This window comes from Aspergillus tubingensis, assembly GCF_013340325.1.
Source record: "Aspergillus tubingensis WU-2223L DNA, scaffold_11, whole genome shotgun sequence".
NCBI classification, from domain to species: domain Eukaryota; kingdom Fungi; phylum Ascomycota; class Eurotiomycetes; order Eurotiales; family Aspergillaceae; genus Aspergillus; species Aspergillus tubingensis.
Genome location: NW_023336285.1, coordinates 1,428,164 through 1,445,027, shown reverse-complemented (window position 1 = coordinate 1,445,027; position 16,864 = coordinate 1,428,164). Strand labels below are relative to the sequence as shown.

The 16,864-nt window shown below is 47.2% G+C and overlaps 6 protein-coding genes across 6 annotated transcripts; 2 read left to right on the top strand and 4 right to left on the bottom strand.

The window, feature by feature from the left end:
• Positions 1 to 648: 648 nt before the first annotated feature.
• On the bottom strand, positions 649 to 3,360 carry AtWU_09832 (cytochrome P450 family protein; the record flags this gene model as incomplete). The annotated part of the gene is made up of 5 exons (XM_035504938.1): positions 649 to 1,577; positions 1,662 to 1,802; positions 1,856 to 2,114; positions 2,164 to 3,133; positions 3,197 to 3,360. 5 exons carry the CDS (start codon positions 3,358 to 3,360, stop codon positions 649 to 651), a joined length of 2,463 nt encoding a protein of 820 aa, XP_035360831.1.
• Positions 3,361 to 3,661: 301 nt separating this feature from the next.
• AtWU_09831 (zinc-binding alcohol dehydrogenase family protein) lies at positions 3,662 to 4,732 on the bottom strand (the record flags this gene model as incomplete). The annotated part of the gene is made up of 1 exon (XM_035504937.1): positions 3,662 to 4,732. One exon carries the CDS (start codon positions 4,730 to 4,732, stop codon positions 3,662 to 3,664), a length of 1,071 nt encoding a protein of 356 aa, XP_035360830.1.
• Positions 4,733 to 5,242: 510 nt separating this feature from the next.
• On the top strand, positions 5,243 to 6,196 carry AtWU_09830 (EthD domain-containing protein; the record flags this gene model as incomplete). Its single annotated transcript, XM_035504936.1, has 3 exons — positions 5,243 to 5,370; positions 5,438 to 6,083; positions 6,143 to 6,196. The coding sequence occupies 3 exons, from the start codon at positions 5,243 to 5,245 to the stop codon at positions 6,194 to 6,196; spliced, it is 828 nt and encodes a 275-aa protein (XP_035360829.1).
• A 406-nt stretch (positions 6,197 to 6,602) lies between these two features.
• AtWU_09829 (CocE/NonD family hydrolase) lies at positions 6,603 to 8,427 on the bottom strand (the record flags this gene model as incomplete). Its single annotated transcript, XM_035504935.1, has 3 exons — positions 6,603 to 7,882; positions 7,943 to 8,066; positions 8,125 to 8,427. The coding sequence occupies 3 exons, from the start codon at positions 8,425 to 8,427 to the stop codon at positions 6,603 to 6,605; spliced, it is 1,707 nt and encodes a 568-aa protein (XP_035360828.1).
• Positions 8,428 to 9,337: 910 nt separating this feature from the next.
• On the bottom strand, positions 9,338 to 9,895 carry AtWU_09828 (uncharacterized protein; the record flags this gene model as incomplete). Its single annotated transcript, XM_035504934.1, has 4 exons — positions 9,338 to 9,430; positions 9,545 to 9,563; positions 9,649 to 9,689; positions 9,767 to 9,895. 4 exons carry the CDS (start codon positions 9,893 to 9,895, stop codon positions 9,338 to 9,340), a joined length of 282 nt encoding a protein of 93 aa, XP_035360827.1.
• A 5,699-nt stretch (positions 9,896 to 15,594) lies between these two features.
• On the top strand, positions 15,595 to 16,713 carry AtWU_09827 (putative sugar transporter; the record flags this gene model as incomplete). Its single annotated transcript, XM_035504933.1, has 4 exons — positions 15,595 to 15,693; positions 15,753 to 16,054; positions 16,112 to 16,603; positions 16,659 to 16,713. 4 exons carry the CDS (start codon positions 15,595 to 15,597, stop codon positions 16,711 to 16,713), a joined length of 948 nt encoding a protein of 315 aa, XP_035360826.1.
• Between the last annotated feature and the right edge of the window lie 151 nt (positions 16,714 to 16,864).

Sequence of the window (16,864 nt, the reverse complement as noted above, 5' to 3'; positions counted from 1 at the left end):
CTTCACGCTCGGGATAGAGGAGTAGTAGTCTACTAATCCATGTACATGAAATTTTCATATGGCATTAGTACTACTACTGAGCATGTTCAGAGACTACTGGTAGTAGCATCTAGTGAGCAGACAATCTATTGTGTGGCATGATTAGTTGGTAAATACTTCTAGTAACCTTTAGTAAAGATATATATCAGTGCGTTCCCTCCCGAATACCGCACGCATTTAGCACTCTAACTCAACAGCCATGATGCTTTACCAAACCCCCAATGCCAATAGATATAAGTCATAAAAAGTACACATCGAACGTCAAATAGTCTCACAATTTATAGTTATTATATTAGTCTGCACGATAAACCCCAATGCGCCATTTTGGTCTGCATCAACACAACCTGCACTGGACGTGCATCGGGCCGCTGCACCCGACAGGGAGCATAACATCTTACCCCTTACATCCATTCATTATATAAGCACTGGAAGGGGATGCGCAAATGTTTATAGTTAGAATAAATCGAAAGGAGGATGGACATTGTATTGTGTCTGCGCGAGTCAAGCTGCTGTTCGGTCCTGACGCGTCATAGAGCGGAAAGCACCGCTAAATTCCACTCATGAGAACAATGACAAAAAATCCCATGTCTTTGAATCATTCGCGTGTATCTATGCTCGAGTTTCTCTATCCACGTTCTTCCTCCACCCACTAGACTTCAACTCCGGGCTAAGCGACGCAAACCTACCATCTATGACCTCCGAAATAGAGTATATCAACCCATGCCGAAGCGAAGGCCAAGACCTATGGCTCGACAAGGCGAGTCTAAAGCCCTTAAGAACACGAATCGCACTCTCCGGGCCGTTCAAAATACCCACTCCTTTGACATATACAGGAGCTTCAAGGGTGCTTTGGATCCAGGAGTTTTTCACATCATCTGGGACACCTTTATCAGGTCTCAGCGGGCGTTGACTGATTTTCCGTGTTCCGTTCGCTCCTGTAGCGCTGTCTTCTCCGCCCACGATACAATACGCCCAGATATAGAGACCCGCGGTGAGAAAGGCCAAGTGGTGACTCCCTGGTCCTGTGGTCTCGTCATAGAGAACTCCAAATAACGTAGTCGCCTGTAGAAGGGCTTCTCGGGCTAGTGTCGGATTCTGCTGCATCCAGTGTGATAGGGATGTAGCAGCGGCGGTCATCTGGTCCACTGTGACTTGCCATCCGCTCAAGGCGTATAGACAGCGTAGTGGTGTGCGTCGGAGTATGTTGGTGACGTGGAACATCACTTTCAGGAAGGTAGGTGCATTGTTTACTATGGGTGTGAGCATAGAGAAACGTTTGATTGTAGGGTCGCATTTATCGTCTAGAGCTGTTCGGAAGGATACTAGTTCGTCCGGCCATTTATATAGCTTCCGCTCGTTGAGGCCTGTGGCCATGTCGGCTGCGAACCATGGCTGGGTGGATCGTAAGAGGCGCCTTTCTTCGACGTTGAATGTTAGAAGTATTACTAGGTTGCTGAGGCCGGAGTTGTCGTTGAGGAGGTTGTCGAGTAAGTCTGGGTTAGAAAATGCGGTTTTCAGACTCGGCCTGTCTTTTGATTCTATACTAGGTTAGATCTCTCGAAGTTGGAGATGAAATAATAGAAAAGCAAAGTAATGAAATAGTTGGTTTAATGGCTGCTCACCTGGTCTTGTTGGTAGACATTCCTGCCATTGTTCGAAATTGGATGTCCATAACTTGTCTCGGCATGGAAGAGCTATCTTGAAATCGTCGAGAGTCATTGATGAAGGGGCATCTTTGAATATCCAATAGCAGCATTCGATCACTGTATCGTTCAAATAAGTCATGTGATGCCGAGGTACTATCAAGTGTTCTCACCGTAAATGCAGTAGACAACTCTTCTCTGAGACTCTAACCCCACCCAGCGACGCCACCTTTCATATGGGTCCAAATCATCTAGAGAAGGTATACTTTCAGCAACGTTGGCAGAAACTGATTTAGCCACTGAAGTGAGCATGTTCCTCTGGTACTGAGACGTAAGAATCTCATCTTCGTAACCGCTGAACAGGAGAGCTGTATTGCGTAGAAGAAGACACTGTGCAAGTGTCATCTGGTCAAGGGCAATAGTTTCCGTGGCCTAGCGAGTCAGCTACACTGAAGCAGATAGTGAAGTTAAGGCAACTTACATCCTTCGGAAGCGCCTTCTGTAGAAGGTCCTGTAGACCTAAAACATAAAGCTCCGAACGCTCCACATTAGAGTATTGGCACCCGATAGATGCCACCGCTAATATAAGAACCCATGAGGCGTCTTCTGTGTCGAAAGATGACGGATGAATGAAAGACATCCAGGGGTCATGGTGCTCGAAGTAGAGCTGGACCATCGCGTTCAAGAAGGAAAGGCTGATGAAAGGTGATGCACACGAGGAACATTGCTGGCTCTTCCAGAAATCACAGATCTGTCGATATAGATTGTCTGCTATGGGTCTAACATGCCCACAATTCTCAGCTGCAATTACGTCTTCATCTGGCCGAGTCTCTGGAAACAGAGTGCAGCAGAAACGATGAGCATGAGGCTCTTCTGGCATGGAGAAATCACTTTGCGACGAGGGAAGTTCATCGTTATCTTCCCGGGTGGAGATTGAAGTGACTGATCCTCCTGACGGTAGACTTATGCTCATGTCCACTGCCATGGCGTCGCCTAACCCTTGGCTAGGTAGTGATAACACATGTGGATGGATAGCGTTCTCACCGGGGTGACCGGCAAGGTACATGCTGAGATCTTCTCGATGTTGCTCGTCAGATCTCGTAGTAGCTGCCAAGTCTTCGAATGATCGTACATGATGTTCGTCGAAGGTGGCATGATCGCCACTGCCACTTGAGATGAGTGTAGGATTGTCATCCAGGAGGAGCGTAGAATGAATAAACTCCGGCGTCTCTAATAGTGGAGGATCCTCCAGTGTAGAGATTGCTTTTGGAAATGCACATTGTATGTTTCGCTTAACACATCTACGACACGGCGACTTGCCATTGCAGCGTTGCTTTGCCTTGGCACAATTCAGGCATGCTTTTTGGGACCGCCGACGATTGCGGGTGCAAGGTGGTTCTTCACCATCACTTTCTCTCGAATGAGTGGCTTGATGTTTCCTCAGAGTATCCCTGCAACAGTTAATATTCTCAATGATATATCAGTGAGATTAGCTATATGATGAGGATACAAACCTTCTAGAAAACATGCGAGAACACACGTCGCATCGAAACGGCTTCAATCCGAGATGGCTGAATTCATGTCGTTGAAGATGCTCTTTTCGAGCAAAGCTCTCTGGACAGAATTCACACGCCCATCTTCCCGACGGGTCCGGCCCATCTGCTGTCGGGGCTTCCATACTCGAGTACAGATGCTGGGTTGGTGAAGTAGGAGGACCAGTTGCAGACTCGGAAACCACGAGCCGTACGAGTCCGGGTTCACTGACGCAAGCCTCCACATCCCGCCACCCCACATTCTCTCATTCATCGCTTTCAACCGAGGTAAACAGCAACATCCAATAACTATATGGCCTTGTTCGATGATACATCATTATTTTGGTAATGAAGTTCCACTTATTAGTATTGCTGAGCTTGAAATATATTCTGATTACACAGAGTTATACAAGTCGATCGACTAATTTCAGATGCCTAATCGCAACTCTACTGTAGTGGATGCTTTAACGCTAGCTTCCCAAACCTTCCTCCATCTGCTATCGCTTTCAACTCCTCTAACGCCTCTTCTGCCGTCCCTTCAAATAAATCGACAGAAGGAAGTCGAAAATCAACACCATAATTCTCCACAGCCCAGGTCAGCGCACACCACGCACGCTGATAACCTGCCGGTCTTGCAGGGATCGTGATCGGAAATGGCACATTCTGGACCTTGATAACTACATCCATGTTCGGCGTGGCAATAGGCATCTTGAATTTGGAGTCACTCTGAACAACAACAGATACAAGCGTTGCATCCTCCGAACAGCACTCAGCAACTAGCTGTGCGGAGCCGACACCTCCCTTTTGGCTCCCCACTGCATCAAATCCGCATGTCAATGGACCCCACTGAGAATCTCTCACGGTCGCTTTAATATCCGAAATAACACTGGAAGACTTGTAGTCAAAGCAGCGAGTGGCTCCGAGCTCCTGTAGTAGGGAATGTCTCTCTGGGGAAGCAGTGACGATAATCGGATGAATACCACTTGCACGAGCGAGCTGGAGAGCACAAAGACCAACGCTCGATGAGGCGCCCCAAATTAACAAGGGCTTCGTAGTTCTCGCTTGATTGTCATGCCGTGGCAGAGGGAGGTTGAAGATATTAAATATAGCATCCGCAGCAGTCATGGCCACCACCGTCAAACTCGCAGCATGGTGTGGTGGGAGTGCTGCAGGGACTGGGAAGACCATATCCTCGGGACATGCCAAGTATCGTTGATGGGTACCGTATCGGGGCGGTCGGTTTATTCCAGTGGGTGTGTATCCAGCAACTAGGTCTCCTGGCTGAAATGCTGAACTGGGAGGAGCCTTGAGCACTGTGCCGCAAAAGTCATATCCAAGGACTGCGGGATAAATGCCTAGGAGCGTGGCATGCTTGATATCAGCGGGATTGGTTCCAGAAAATTGCGTTTCGATAAGGATTTCATCATCAGCTGGAGTAGGGATTTCCTGGTCTCGTTGGACTGAGAAGTTCACCCCTTCATCGACGTACAGAGCTGTGTTCTCGTCTTCAGGAGGCATTGTAGGGTAGCTCGGTCAAGCGCAGATTGACTAATGCAAGGGTAGATGTAGATAATACGGATGAAAAATCTCAAGGGCTATTCATACTGTACAGTTGAGCGCCTCAGACCTTCCCCGTCGGAGCAAACCTCTGGTCACCACGTCATCCCGCCTTCTCCACCCGACAAGAAACCTATAGAAATTGGAGCCTCTCTGCGTAATCGTGGAACTATACTGTTAAGTTAGTTGATCATGACTTCCTTGCCGGCACCCCGCCATCGGCCCAGTACACAGGCGGCCCCGTTGCGGCAAACCCCATCGGCAAAGCCGAGAAATATCCCCACCGGCTCCATCGGCAGCGCCCGCTTGACGAGTAACGTTCGTAGACCGTGGACGTTTCGCCTCTACACCATTGTAGCTCCATTATCTACGGCCTCAAGAGCATGTAATGAATAAATACCACCCGCCTGGTCATACCACCCGACCCAAAAAATACATGTCCCACAATCCCATTACCCACACGTACCCAAGATGCCCATCATCAAACAACTAATCGCCCTGCGGCGAAAAGCCGGCTTGACAAGAGAAGAATTCTTCGATTACCACTACCGAGTACATGGGGCCCTAAGTAAAGGCCCTAGTCCATCTGAAACGCCCTTGTATGTTATTTACCCTCCCCCATCCAGACAAACACACACAAAGACACCCCACTTACATCCAAGCCAGGAAATATTTCCAAACCCACTTCCTCGACACCGCATACCACGTCGACCCATCTCAAAAAATACCGAACGCCAACCCAACATGGGCCTTCAATGATGGTCTCACAGAGCTCTATTTCTCTTCGGAGGAACACATGATTCAGAGCTTTGTTTCTGAGTGGGCCAGGACCAAAGTAGGACCTGATGGAGCGAACTTCTCGGATTTTAGTGTTGTGATGCCTATGTTTGTTAAAGAGGAGGTGGTTCCATTGACAGCTATTGAGTCGGCGATTTCAACACGGGAGCGTTCTTTCGTTGGCATGTACTTTGTCGCGTTAAGTGATGCGCAGCATTCCGGGGAAAAGAATGGAGATATGATCGATAAGTTCGCATCTCTTCTCAAGCAACATGCCTCTCATGAAGTGCTAGAGTTGGTGGTTAATGTTCCTACTGAGGTGGGCTTTGATCTTAGTGCTTACTTTCGGGGTGGGAGGTCGGTTCCTGCTTATTATGCGTTTATGATTGTGCTACGGGGGAAGGAGTCGGTTAGTGCTGTGCGGAAGGTTCAGGGAATATTTGAAGCTGAGAATGCTGGAATATTGGATCTACCAGCAACTTGGATCGGGTTTGGTGAGCGTGCTGTTGTGTTGGATCAGAGTGAGGGAATTGAGGTAAGTTGTTGCGTTGCTCTAAGGGCTTGGTTGTGATGAAAATGGCTGACGCTTGGCAGTTTGATCCGAAAAGACAGCCCTTTAAGATGGAATCAGAATTGCGCTATGGTTAGGGTGTGTATCGCGAAGTATACTGCTCTGTACTGACATATAGTTGTGCTTACAGCGTGGGAGGAACCCTTAGTGTTACTTAGTGTTCAACATGCTAGCTATCAAATTTTCTTTCTTTTTCATTTGCTTTTTTTCCCCCTCACAGTAAACTGAAGCGCTCACGCGGCTAAATACTGTGTCTTCTGGAACGCCTAGATTCCTGATAGCGTAGTTTTTGGAGATCGAGGCATAGCCATTCAACATGGACTCTAGAAATGACCAGCGCAAGTAAGCTATCACACACAATTGGACAACCCGTGTAGTACTATCTACTCATCTATCAACATATGCCGACTCAAGATTCATAAATAATAGTCCTATTTATATATATTGACAAGTAAATGACCAATCCAACATCGAAGACACATATCACCGTCTCAGCCGAGGAAGAACCAACTTCCCATGAGAAATAATGACGTTATCCCCAGAAAATCTCCCCTTCACTCGATCTCCGCCCTCATGTCGCATAGGTCCAATAGTACTGGCGGTATCCACCGACCCAATCTCAATGCTGAGTGACTGGCCCTGATCAAACAGAAATGCAGCAGGATACAAAGGAATGAGCACAGAGTAAACCTGGCCCGGAACGACCTCCGACTTGGCAACAGCTGGTTGTGAAATGACCTTATCTTCAATGAAACCTTTGGCGACTTCATCACGATGAGAAAGACGGAAGTAGCCTCTTGCAAAAGTGTCCATCGGTTCGCCGTGGTTGCCGTGTAGAATGATATTCTCACCCTCTGCATTTATTGCGCGTAGATAGATGAAGATGTCCATGTCTTCGGCTGTAGTGCTGACCTCAAGCTCTAGGTATGGTGAGCCTAGTAGTTCGAAGGACTCGGGGAATGGGCTTTCGAGGGAGAAGTGGAGGTTCTCGCTGTAGCCTTCATATTTAAAGGAGGTCTTTGGGCCGGTTGGTTTGTTAGGGGCGATTCTTTTCTCTGGGGTGAAGTAAAAGGGCACATATTCCGCATCAGCTGGAGGAAAGGATGTTTCGTTCTCACGATAAAAGGTGCTTGTGCCGTGGTGTTGAAGAAGTCTAATGCGAGGAACATCAAGCATGTCATTATCCTTGCCGAAGAGGAAGAAGTCCAAGAATTTTCTCTGCATTTCCAGATGCGCCGGCTCATAGAACGCACTTATATGATTTCCAGTATGCATTTCAAGCCACTTGTACTCTGACGAGATGGCGTTAAAGGCCCGAATATTGCCAGGTAAATGAAGCTCAGCATCCGTCCAATTTCCAGCAAGATAGAATGGGACCTCAATATCGGAAAGATTGCGAACTCTTTTCAAAACCTTCCAGACACCATCGGTGGGATACTCAGTCTCTGCGAGCAACTTTGGAAAGTCAACCCGGTTGGCTGCAAATTCTGCTTCTCCTATGTGACCCTCTTTCTTCCCTCCTTGATACGGGATGACTAGGTTCCGGTACCAATGAGATTGGAAATTGTCACTGTAGATACCGCCTCGTCTTGACGCTTGGTACATATCGCATGCAGACTCGTATGATACGACGCAGCTTAAGTGGGGTGGCTTTTGCATCGCGGCCCAATATCCTACCATTCCGTAGTAACTGATTCCGGAGTATGCCACTTTTCCGGATGACCATGGCTGAACGGCAGCCCATTCGACGATATCGTAGAGATCTGAGGGAGTAAGAGGATCCGAATTAGCCATATGGATCTGTAGTGAGTGGAGATCAATACCTTGTCCCTCTGCATCTGCTTGAATCTGCACTGATCTTTCCAAGCCGAAAGGGTCAAGCTTCCCTTGGCTGCCGCCAATGCCACGGCTGTCAACACGAACCAACGCATAATTGTACTCTTTGCACTAAAGGGTAGGAAATAAGCACAAGGGAAGTTTAGCCTAGTAATGGGGTGTCTCGTACCCAGATAGATGGATCACATAATTCAAAGCAAGCATCGGGGCCCAGTGGCTTGATGTGCTTATACATTTCTGCATAAATAGGCGAATGAGGGAGTCCAAACGTAGAGGCATGGTTGTCCTTCCCATAAGGACCCATGCTGCAAATCACAGGCGCCTTCTCTCCAATTTTCGATGCGGTCAAAGGGAGAAACACATCGGCGCAAAGCTCAATCCCATCGCGCATGGGTATGTATATGTTTTTGATACGGGTATATCCGTCGACGTCGGTCTCAAATGTCTCATACTTAGGTCCAGCGGTGCTCATTTTGGAAGAGAGGGTATAAACCGAAATTTTCGCGGGAACCTATGTTTGTGAAAAAGCTGTATAAAGTGTAGATGCTGATGTCACTGATACACCCAGTTCATGTATCGGTAGTAGTAAACTTATAGTCTTATTTTCTCGGTAATATAGGAACCAAGGTGGCGATACCCCATGCAACCGGCGGAGCCGGTGGGGCCGATGGGGATGCGGCAAGCTCGACCCGTCCGACTAAGTGTAACCTTCGTATAGTAGATTTGTGAATCATTAAGCGTCACAAATGAACAAAATATGTGGCAATCGATTAATTGCCTAGCCTGGCTGTAGGGCAGGGCCAGTTTCAGTTAAGTTACTTTTATTTCGTCCGACCATACTCTATAGATGAAGTCCAAATAGCGGGCGCCAACAGAGTAGTACTATTGAACGTCGGTGTCCAAGCCGCCTTCGTGTCTACATAACTGGGTCTAACTGGGAGGAAACCAGCGGACAGAGTTCTTGATTGTAAACCCCGAACCTGCCCTTTACGTCATGTCATGTTCAATCGAGACTGAAGTAGAGGTGGTGTATCATAATTTAACACGAGTAGTAACCCTTGAAAGATATTGTTTGCGGTTACGTTTACTCGTTGCACATCATACGGGTTCAAAACAGGCACTTGATTGGCATAAAGACAACTCATAGAATTCATAAAGAGCGTTTCAAATAGGACAAGAAGCTGGCGCCATTGACCTCTTGCCTCTTAACAGATCGTAAACTCATGAAAAACATTTGCAACAGAGACGTCAAACCTCGGGCATGCCCTCAATTACAACCAGGCCCCATTCAATACCACCCATACCACCACGAGATCATCCTCCTAGATACTGTAGTATACCATGGGGAGTTCCTCTGACTCAGAGCATATATCAGATCTAGCTCAAGCTTTTCCGGGGCAAACGACGTGTCTGGTTCCACCGTAGTTGTTATCCCAGCAGTCCTTCCCATCACCACCTCCACTCTGGGCAGTGCACTGTGATTAAGAAAAAATTGTCAGCAAAGTTAAAACAAAATTGAGGATGAAAAGTTCATGGATATAGTAGGTAGGTAGGGCCCGACTGAGCGAAACTGGGTGTCTATAACATACACTGCCCTCATCACAGGGACTATATAGGGACCACTACTGTCAGTGTGTGCTCTTCGTTCACGAGTATTTTTCATGAAAGATGCAATCTCGGTGGTGAAACTCACTAGTTGTTGAATCCGATTTGGCAGCTGGTGCCATTGCAGCCCTGTCAATGGACATCAATATCTGCAGCTCGATATCTGAAGCAAGAGGGCAACAAGAAGACTTGAATATAAAACTCACTCCGCAGTTAATCTTGTCGCCAGATGGGCAGCTTTTCTCGCTTGCTGCATTGTCTGCAGGTGCAGGAGCGGCGAGGGCAGCCAGAGGGCCAGCGGCGAGGGCAGCAAAGATAAGAGTAACGAAGCGCATGTTGATGGATGTTATGAAGTGAGATATATGAGTTAGGTGGTAAGGATTCGTTGGATTATTGAGGTAGTCGTCGTCAAGGCTTGAAGACTTGAGTTGAAATTGGAGCTTGATGGCCGGAATGATGGCTGCATTTATAGATTTTGGGACTCTTCTTGCTACTGTGATAAGGCTGTCTTCCCATTTCAGAGATAAGTGTAGCATCCTGGTCAGCATGCCCCATGACTGCTTCTGATCGACACACATATGACTAGGCTGTGTCTTTCTTCCCTCCAAGATGTCAGGGTTAAGGCGTCCAATATCACCCGCTAAACTCACTCAGTGCATTGATTATTATCAGCTCTGGATAGTGCGGCTGCCTGTCAAGGTACCTCGTACGTCTGGTATTGACGTTCTTCATGGTCATGAGCTAATGGGAAAGCAGAATTTAGCCATCCTCGACTACTATAGTGGTGGCTCAGGCACTGTCAGCATATAGCAAATGGGCTGGGCATATGAGGCTCATTTGGTTTTCTCATATGCGAGTCAGTATACAAACTCAATTCATTTTACATTATCAAAATCTTCAAGTGTCGGGCGGGAACTGCACCCCGAAGTATACCCCGGCATGCCTTTTTCGTACTGACAGATTAAGAGGTTAGGACTGCTTGGCTTTGAGACGTGGCTTCTATCGTGATATTCGAGCCAGGTACCGCACCAAGAATGTATCCGCGCCCTTCATGCTAGCTATGCGCTTTACTGTTAATGAAGATGACTATAAATGATTTACATCAAGTTCAAAGAGACCATCAAGGTGCATATTTGTATCAGTCAAACAAAGGCTTTTCCTTAAAGAATAGCAATGAAGACACACTTCCACTACGCCATAACTATCCGTAAGAGATTAAGGCAATATAGCACACTGCTGATAATTTCCTGAGGATCATTCTCTATGTGCGATCATCGTCACAATCGGAATGCCACGGGTATGCGGCATATTCGTGCCCACCATGTGAGAATACCACCTCGTACATGGAGTATATAATTTAAGACTTCTTATTCGTCGATACGAAGTCTCAGCACTAGCTATGAGATTTGGAATTTGCTGGTGGAGAAGAGCGACATTAGCTGATATCGTGTCATTGCCTCGGGCATCCGATACTATACGTTGGCTTCTTTTCTAATCCACAGAAAGTACTTTGCCTATGCCCTACTAGACCATCGATGCTGTCAAATGGTAGCTTATGGTAGACCTTTGATAATGACATAAAGTCGAATTACCAAAGACCACCACCAGTACCAAGAGAAGCAACGTCATCGTTATGCAGCAAACTTGAACAAGTGGCCGATCAACGTTGTCACCTACCCGATTTGCCCTTCAGCCTCGTGCAAGTCATAGCTCCGGAAGCAACAAATGAATTCATAAAGGCACAACTGCAAGGGTCCACCAAGGTATCTGATCGCCGTGCGGGGAAGGGCGTTGAGGCTGAGGAAGGCACACAAGAGAGAATAACTCCAATTCCGCACGGCACTTTGAGCGCTGTATGGCCACTCGGCATTTGGTTACGACCCATAGTAATCGCGTCGATTATTGATTGCCTAACTACCTACATTTTTCATGCAGGGTTAACGGCCCGGACCCGGACGCCTCGGACGCCTCTCGGAGATTCGGAATGCAACCTGATTGCACCGTTTCTGGGTACCTCCTTGTGTGCTTATAGCTAGTGTTTACTAAAATGGATTCATCACTAGTCGCACGGGTAGCAAGTGACCCTATGATACGCTGTGTCCCTCTCTTCTGCGTCCAAAGGGTCATCGGGACTGCTTCTTTGGGTTACTTCGACAGTTCAAGGTTAGTAAAATTTATTATTATCAGATTATGCTGCAGCTCAGGGTCCAGCCCAAACTTAAGCTTGCCAAGTTTATCATGACATCTGGCCTTAGGATAGTAGCTGTAGTACGACCTTGCAGCCATCAGACAGATATTTGCGACCAGAACCTACCTTCCTAAATGGGATTTTTCACTGTTGGCTCGGCATTTGCTAGGCCTACCAATGAAGCTAATGGTCATGCTCAATACAACTTACGATTCTAACTGAGAATTCAGCCTCACTCCCAATGTGCCAAGACTGCAGTTCGAGCGGGGTAATGACATCTGTGGTGGACCTAAGAATGGCGGCTACACGAATTCACAGCCACCAAAATGACAAATACAAATTGATATTGCTGACTTTCCAGGTCGTATTAGCGAGATACTCTGTGTGGAAATGACTCCGACCATATGGAAGAAATGGGGTGTGGGGGGGCTCTCAAGGAGGTCCTTACGACAAGCAATGCGGTAGACGATGAGATGTTCACATGCTACATGAGGAATATGGCTTAAATTGTCACAATGAATGGCAATTAAAAAGAAGAGGCAAGCTTTTCCTTGATCATAGAGCCCGTTGATGGACCCATGATTAAGAAGACAACTCGGGCCATACATCGCACGGAACTGGGTATTGCAGTAAGGCAAATAGGCATCGATAAGAATTTCATATGTTCATATGTCAACCGAGGATACAACCCATCACCAGGCATAAAACGGGTCGCTGACCCCCTTCTTCGATTGTTGGAGGGCGATGAATGCACCAGTTACATAAGAAATCCAACTGATCGACAACTAGGTCGGGTTAGCTTCCCAATTCGGACGATCGAGTAAACTTATAACAAATCACTGCTGCAGATATTGGACGCATAAGTCTCTCATCATGCTCTTGCAAATCAAGTATCCTATCCTATCAGATGATGGAAATCGCGGCTTGGGAGGCGGCATAATACGATGAGAGTCGGACGGAAGTTTCTGTCCGCTATAGACACGAACAACACATATGAGGGGAAGACAGTGTCGATTTCTGTGCTGTACCCGAATAAAGTACATCTTGATTTCTCATCTACCACAACCCATCCCATGATGAAACAAATATAGTAAACATTACTACACATTTTCGCACGTAGGACCAAATCGGAGGCGGGTGCGGCTCAAAGTGCCTTGGTAGCGGTCTCCCACTCCTCCCCAAGCAAAACAGACGGCCAGCCATTCTATTCCTGGAAGACTTTTTGAATCTAGGGCGTTGAGCGAGCTCTGAAACTAGTATATCACTTGAATGTGTAAACTGGAGATAAAAGCATGAGAAAATAGAAAAAAAGTGATGTAATTTTCTTCGTAGCGCTTATCGCAGGTCCTCTCTGTAGGGTAAAGGCGGATCTAAACGGTTTGCATATATCAAAGTGAATTCCTAGATAATAGTAACTGCGATAGACTGATACGGTGAAACAAAGGTCAATCAGCCCTGGGCTTGTTAATCCTTGCAATCAATAGTACGCAGCAGATTCACCATAGATACTTGTATTGAATCTCGAGGTCTATATAAAGCATTCTTCTTCCTCATCGCTCCTCCTTCTCTTTCTCTTTCTATCCTCTCCATCTACCTTGACCTTCGAGCTCATGCCTCAAGAAGAGTAGTAGCAGTTATCATCCCAGATAGCCTAATATAGTAATCATTCATTTCAATGAAGACTTACGAGCTATTTATATCATAAATTCCGAAAATGTGGGATTAATTATATTTCTTCCTCATTAGGAAATCTCAGTGTTAGACTGAGCATCTTCTATTGTCATACTCTTTTCATAAAAGGTTGCGTATGAGCATGTTTATTGCCCAACATGAAGACTGCGTACCCTGAACTGGGAATGCTGGGGGGTGGGGGGCGGAACTCATCGAGCAACTTTGATCGCGCGTCCGCCGCGTACCTATGGCTTGCCGACACCGAACGTCTCGAATCATTGATTCGAAAATCTGATGCCAAACGACTGGTAGGTTACCAGTCACTCTAGTATCATGCTATGTCAGATGCAATGCTAACTTCAGTAAAGTGCAAAGAAAGGGACGACGATGGGTGGTTGATAACTAGAGCTGGAGAGAGGCAGTGTCAGATCCCATTGGGACAGAGACTTGTACCAGTTTGGTGGCGCTGTGGTCAAGCGTACATGGCTTGTGGGAGGGAGCGTGTTTTGCGATAAAGCCACTTGATCTCAGCGACGACCAGAGGAAGCTGAGAGTCGAATCGTGTAACTTCAGCGTCCATTCGAAGTGGCGATGTTATCAACTTCACGACAAACGATCCCGAAAAACTAACCCTCCCCTCGGTTGATATTTTATGGATGCAGTGGAAGTTGACCAGGGCGTTGGCTCTATGTGGTGCTGAAGAAGCGCCTGAAGACTTGTACACTGATCATAACAAAGTGGAAGGAAAAGAAGACGTCCTGGTACGACAAGAAGAGGAGGACGAGGAGAATGAGAGGGTACAATACAGGAAGGAGATTTCGTAGAGGTTCTACCTTGCGGCACTACGCTTAGAGAAACTCGCCGGGCTGGGGAGAACCGCTCGCCTAGGGATGTTCAACATAAGGTGCAAGAAGCATCGGAGCCGGGACTGGCACTCCGTCCGCGAACAAATGTGCAGTAGTTTACTTTCTCAGTTGCTCCATTGCATTGCTAGTAATCAATAGATTGATTTCGTCTTCTGGCCTAGTAATTGAGTCATTCTCAGGCAAGTAGTTTGCGCTTAGTAGTTCAATCCTGGAAGAACGTACCCCTGCTATACGCGAGCTTGGATTCTCCTCAACGCTTGCACTGCTAGAGGTGTACTTGGGCTTAACTGGATGGTTGTGGTACTACGCCAAGCATTATGCCGCCCGTGCGAGGTCTCTTTAAACATGTAAGATGGCACTGCTCAAGACCGCTTCGGATAGACTACGCGACTCGAATGACATTCACTACTACGGATCTTGAACAACGTGCGTTTGAAGATCTACAATCAGAATTCCTTTTTCTTTTGGTCAAGTGTTTGGTCTACTTCAATCCTGCCCATCCGTTGAGGTCAATCTTAACGCTTGCTGCAAAGGCCACGGGACCATGATGTACCATGTCAACTACCCACACGAAGACCTAACGAAACCACCATCGTGTACACAGGTTGAAATTATCACGTTTCTAAGCAGGATCTTGACCCCCGCAGAACGGAACTACTGGCTGCTTGGATCACAAGTCTTCTGCCTTGTTTGGATACTTTGCAAGCTTTGCCTTATAATACACGCTGCTAAATATGAGCTGCTACCTATTGTGTATACCGACCATCCTTCTATCATGCTGTAGGCGGAACATGATGAAATAATTGATTGATTCTAGAACGAGGGGAGCTAAACTACACAGGGCGGAACGATGTGGCAGACTAACTATAGTTCTACCCACGGTATGGTTTAACCAGCGGCAGCGCAACAGTCTCTGCCGTCGGTCTAGCCACATAAACGTCATTCAACACGTCTGCCCTGGAACGGCTCAATTTTCGGTTGACGAGGGTCTCCCACTTTATTCAGGAGCACCGTATACGTGTCTATTACCAGGCAGGCAAAGCCATCATCGTGGCCGACGCCTCTGTGGAGTTGACAAACTCTCGGGCTGGTGGGGTCTCCGCATCTCGAAGATGTCCCCGTGGGGGGCAAATCCTTTCCCTTTTGTAGAAGATGACCAAAGCTTTCGGTGTATAGCAGGTTAGGCTAGGAAACCATGGTATAAAACCCCTTTCTGTCAGCTCCAAAGCGAAGCCTTTCAGATGATCACCGATTAGTTGCAGACACATAATCTTCCCTATCTCCCTTTTATCTTGCTGACGTTCCCATAATGAGGAACCCTTTTTCTCGTTCATCAGGGAATGGTGATGATGCACCATTGGAAATATACGGGTATCGAGGTTACATGGTGGCTCTCTCGGCCGCCTGGGTAGGATTAGCAATACAAAACATTCTGGGTGCCATCCTGCTGACTTGACTTTCTCCCAGGCCTCGGCGATGTACGGCTACGACTCGGCTTTTATTGGAGGGACACTAGAGCTTCCAGCATTCAAGACTTCTTTAGATATAGACGGGAATAACTCAACCAGTCTCTCATCCAATGTAGTGTCGATGTTTCAAGCGGGTGCATTCTTCGGTGCCATTTTTGGATTCTTCTTCGCCGAGTATTTTGGTCGGAAGCCCGTCATTCTCGGATCGGGCGTTGTCTTTACCATCGGATCAGGCCTCCAACTCGTGGGACGTATCGATGAGCTCTACGCCGGACGGGTCTTAACAGGACTAGGAGTTGGGTAAGCCATTATCTCCCATCCTTCCTTGTCTGAGATTGACGGCCAACATTCCAAAAGAGCATCCTCCACCATGATTCCCGTTTACATCGCCGAATGTTCTCCAGCCCTCATCCGTGGGCGCCTCGTCGGTTGCTTCGAGATCATGCTACAGGTGGCTCTCGTCTTCGGATTCTGGGTTAACTACGGCGTCGACAAGAATATACCGAGCACAACTTCTGCCCAATGGAGAATCCCCGTCGGCATCCAGATGATTCCAGCTGGACTGCTACTGATCTGTATGTCATGGATGATAGAAAGTCCACGTTGGCTTGCTAGCAAGAATCGAATCGTCCAAGCACAGAAAAACCTCGCTTGGGTTCGCAATCTTCCATTCGACCACCCCTACGTGGTCAATGAGTTGGCCGAAATTCAGGCTGCTGTCAACCAAGAACTTGAGATGAGTGGTGGAAGACGGACACTGTCACACATTGTGCGTGAATGTGCTGCCCCCGGTGTCCGGAATCGAATCTTGATTGGAGTGATGCTGATGCTGCTACAAAACCTTACTGGGTATATTCCGTATCTCCTTACGATATTTTGTATCAGGGTCTGACTTTTCCTCAAGGATCAATTCTATCAACTACTACAGTCCAACTATCTTCCGCTCGGTAGGATACTGAAACTCCAGACGGAGACTATGGTGTTTGAGAGAAGGCGCTGACGTCTTACTCATTTTCAAATTGGATTCACTGGAACCTCCGTCGGACTTCTAGCGACCGGAGTCTATGGCCTAGTAAAAATGTGCACAACAATGGTATTCATGATCTGGAT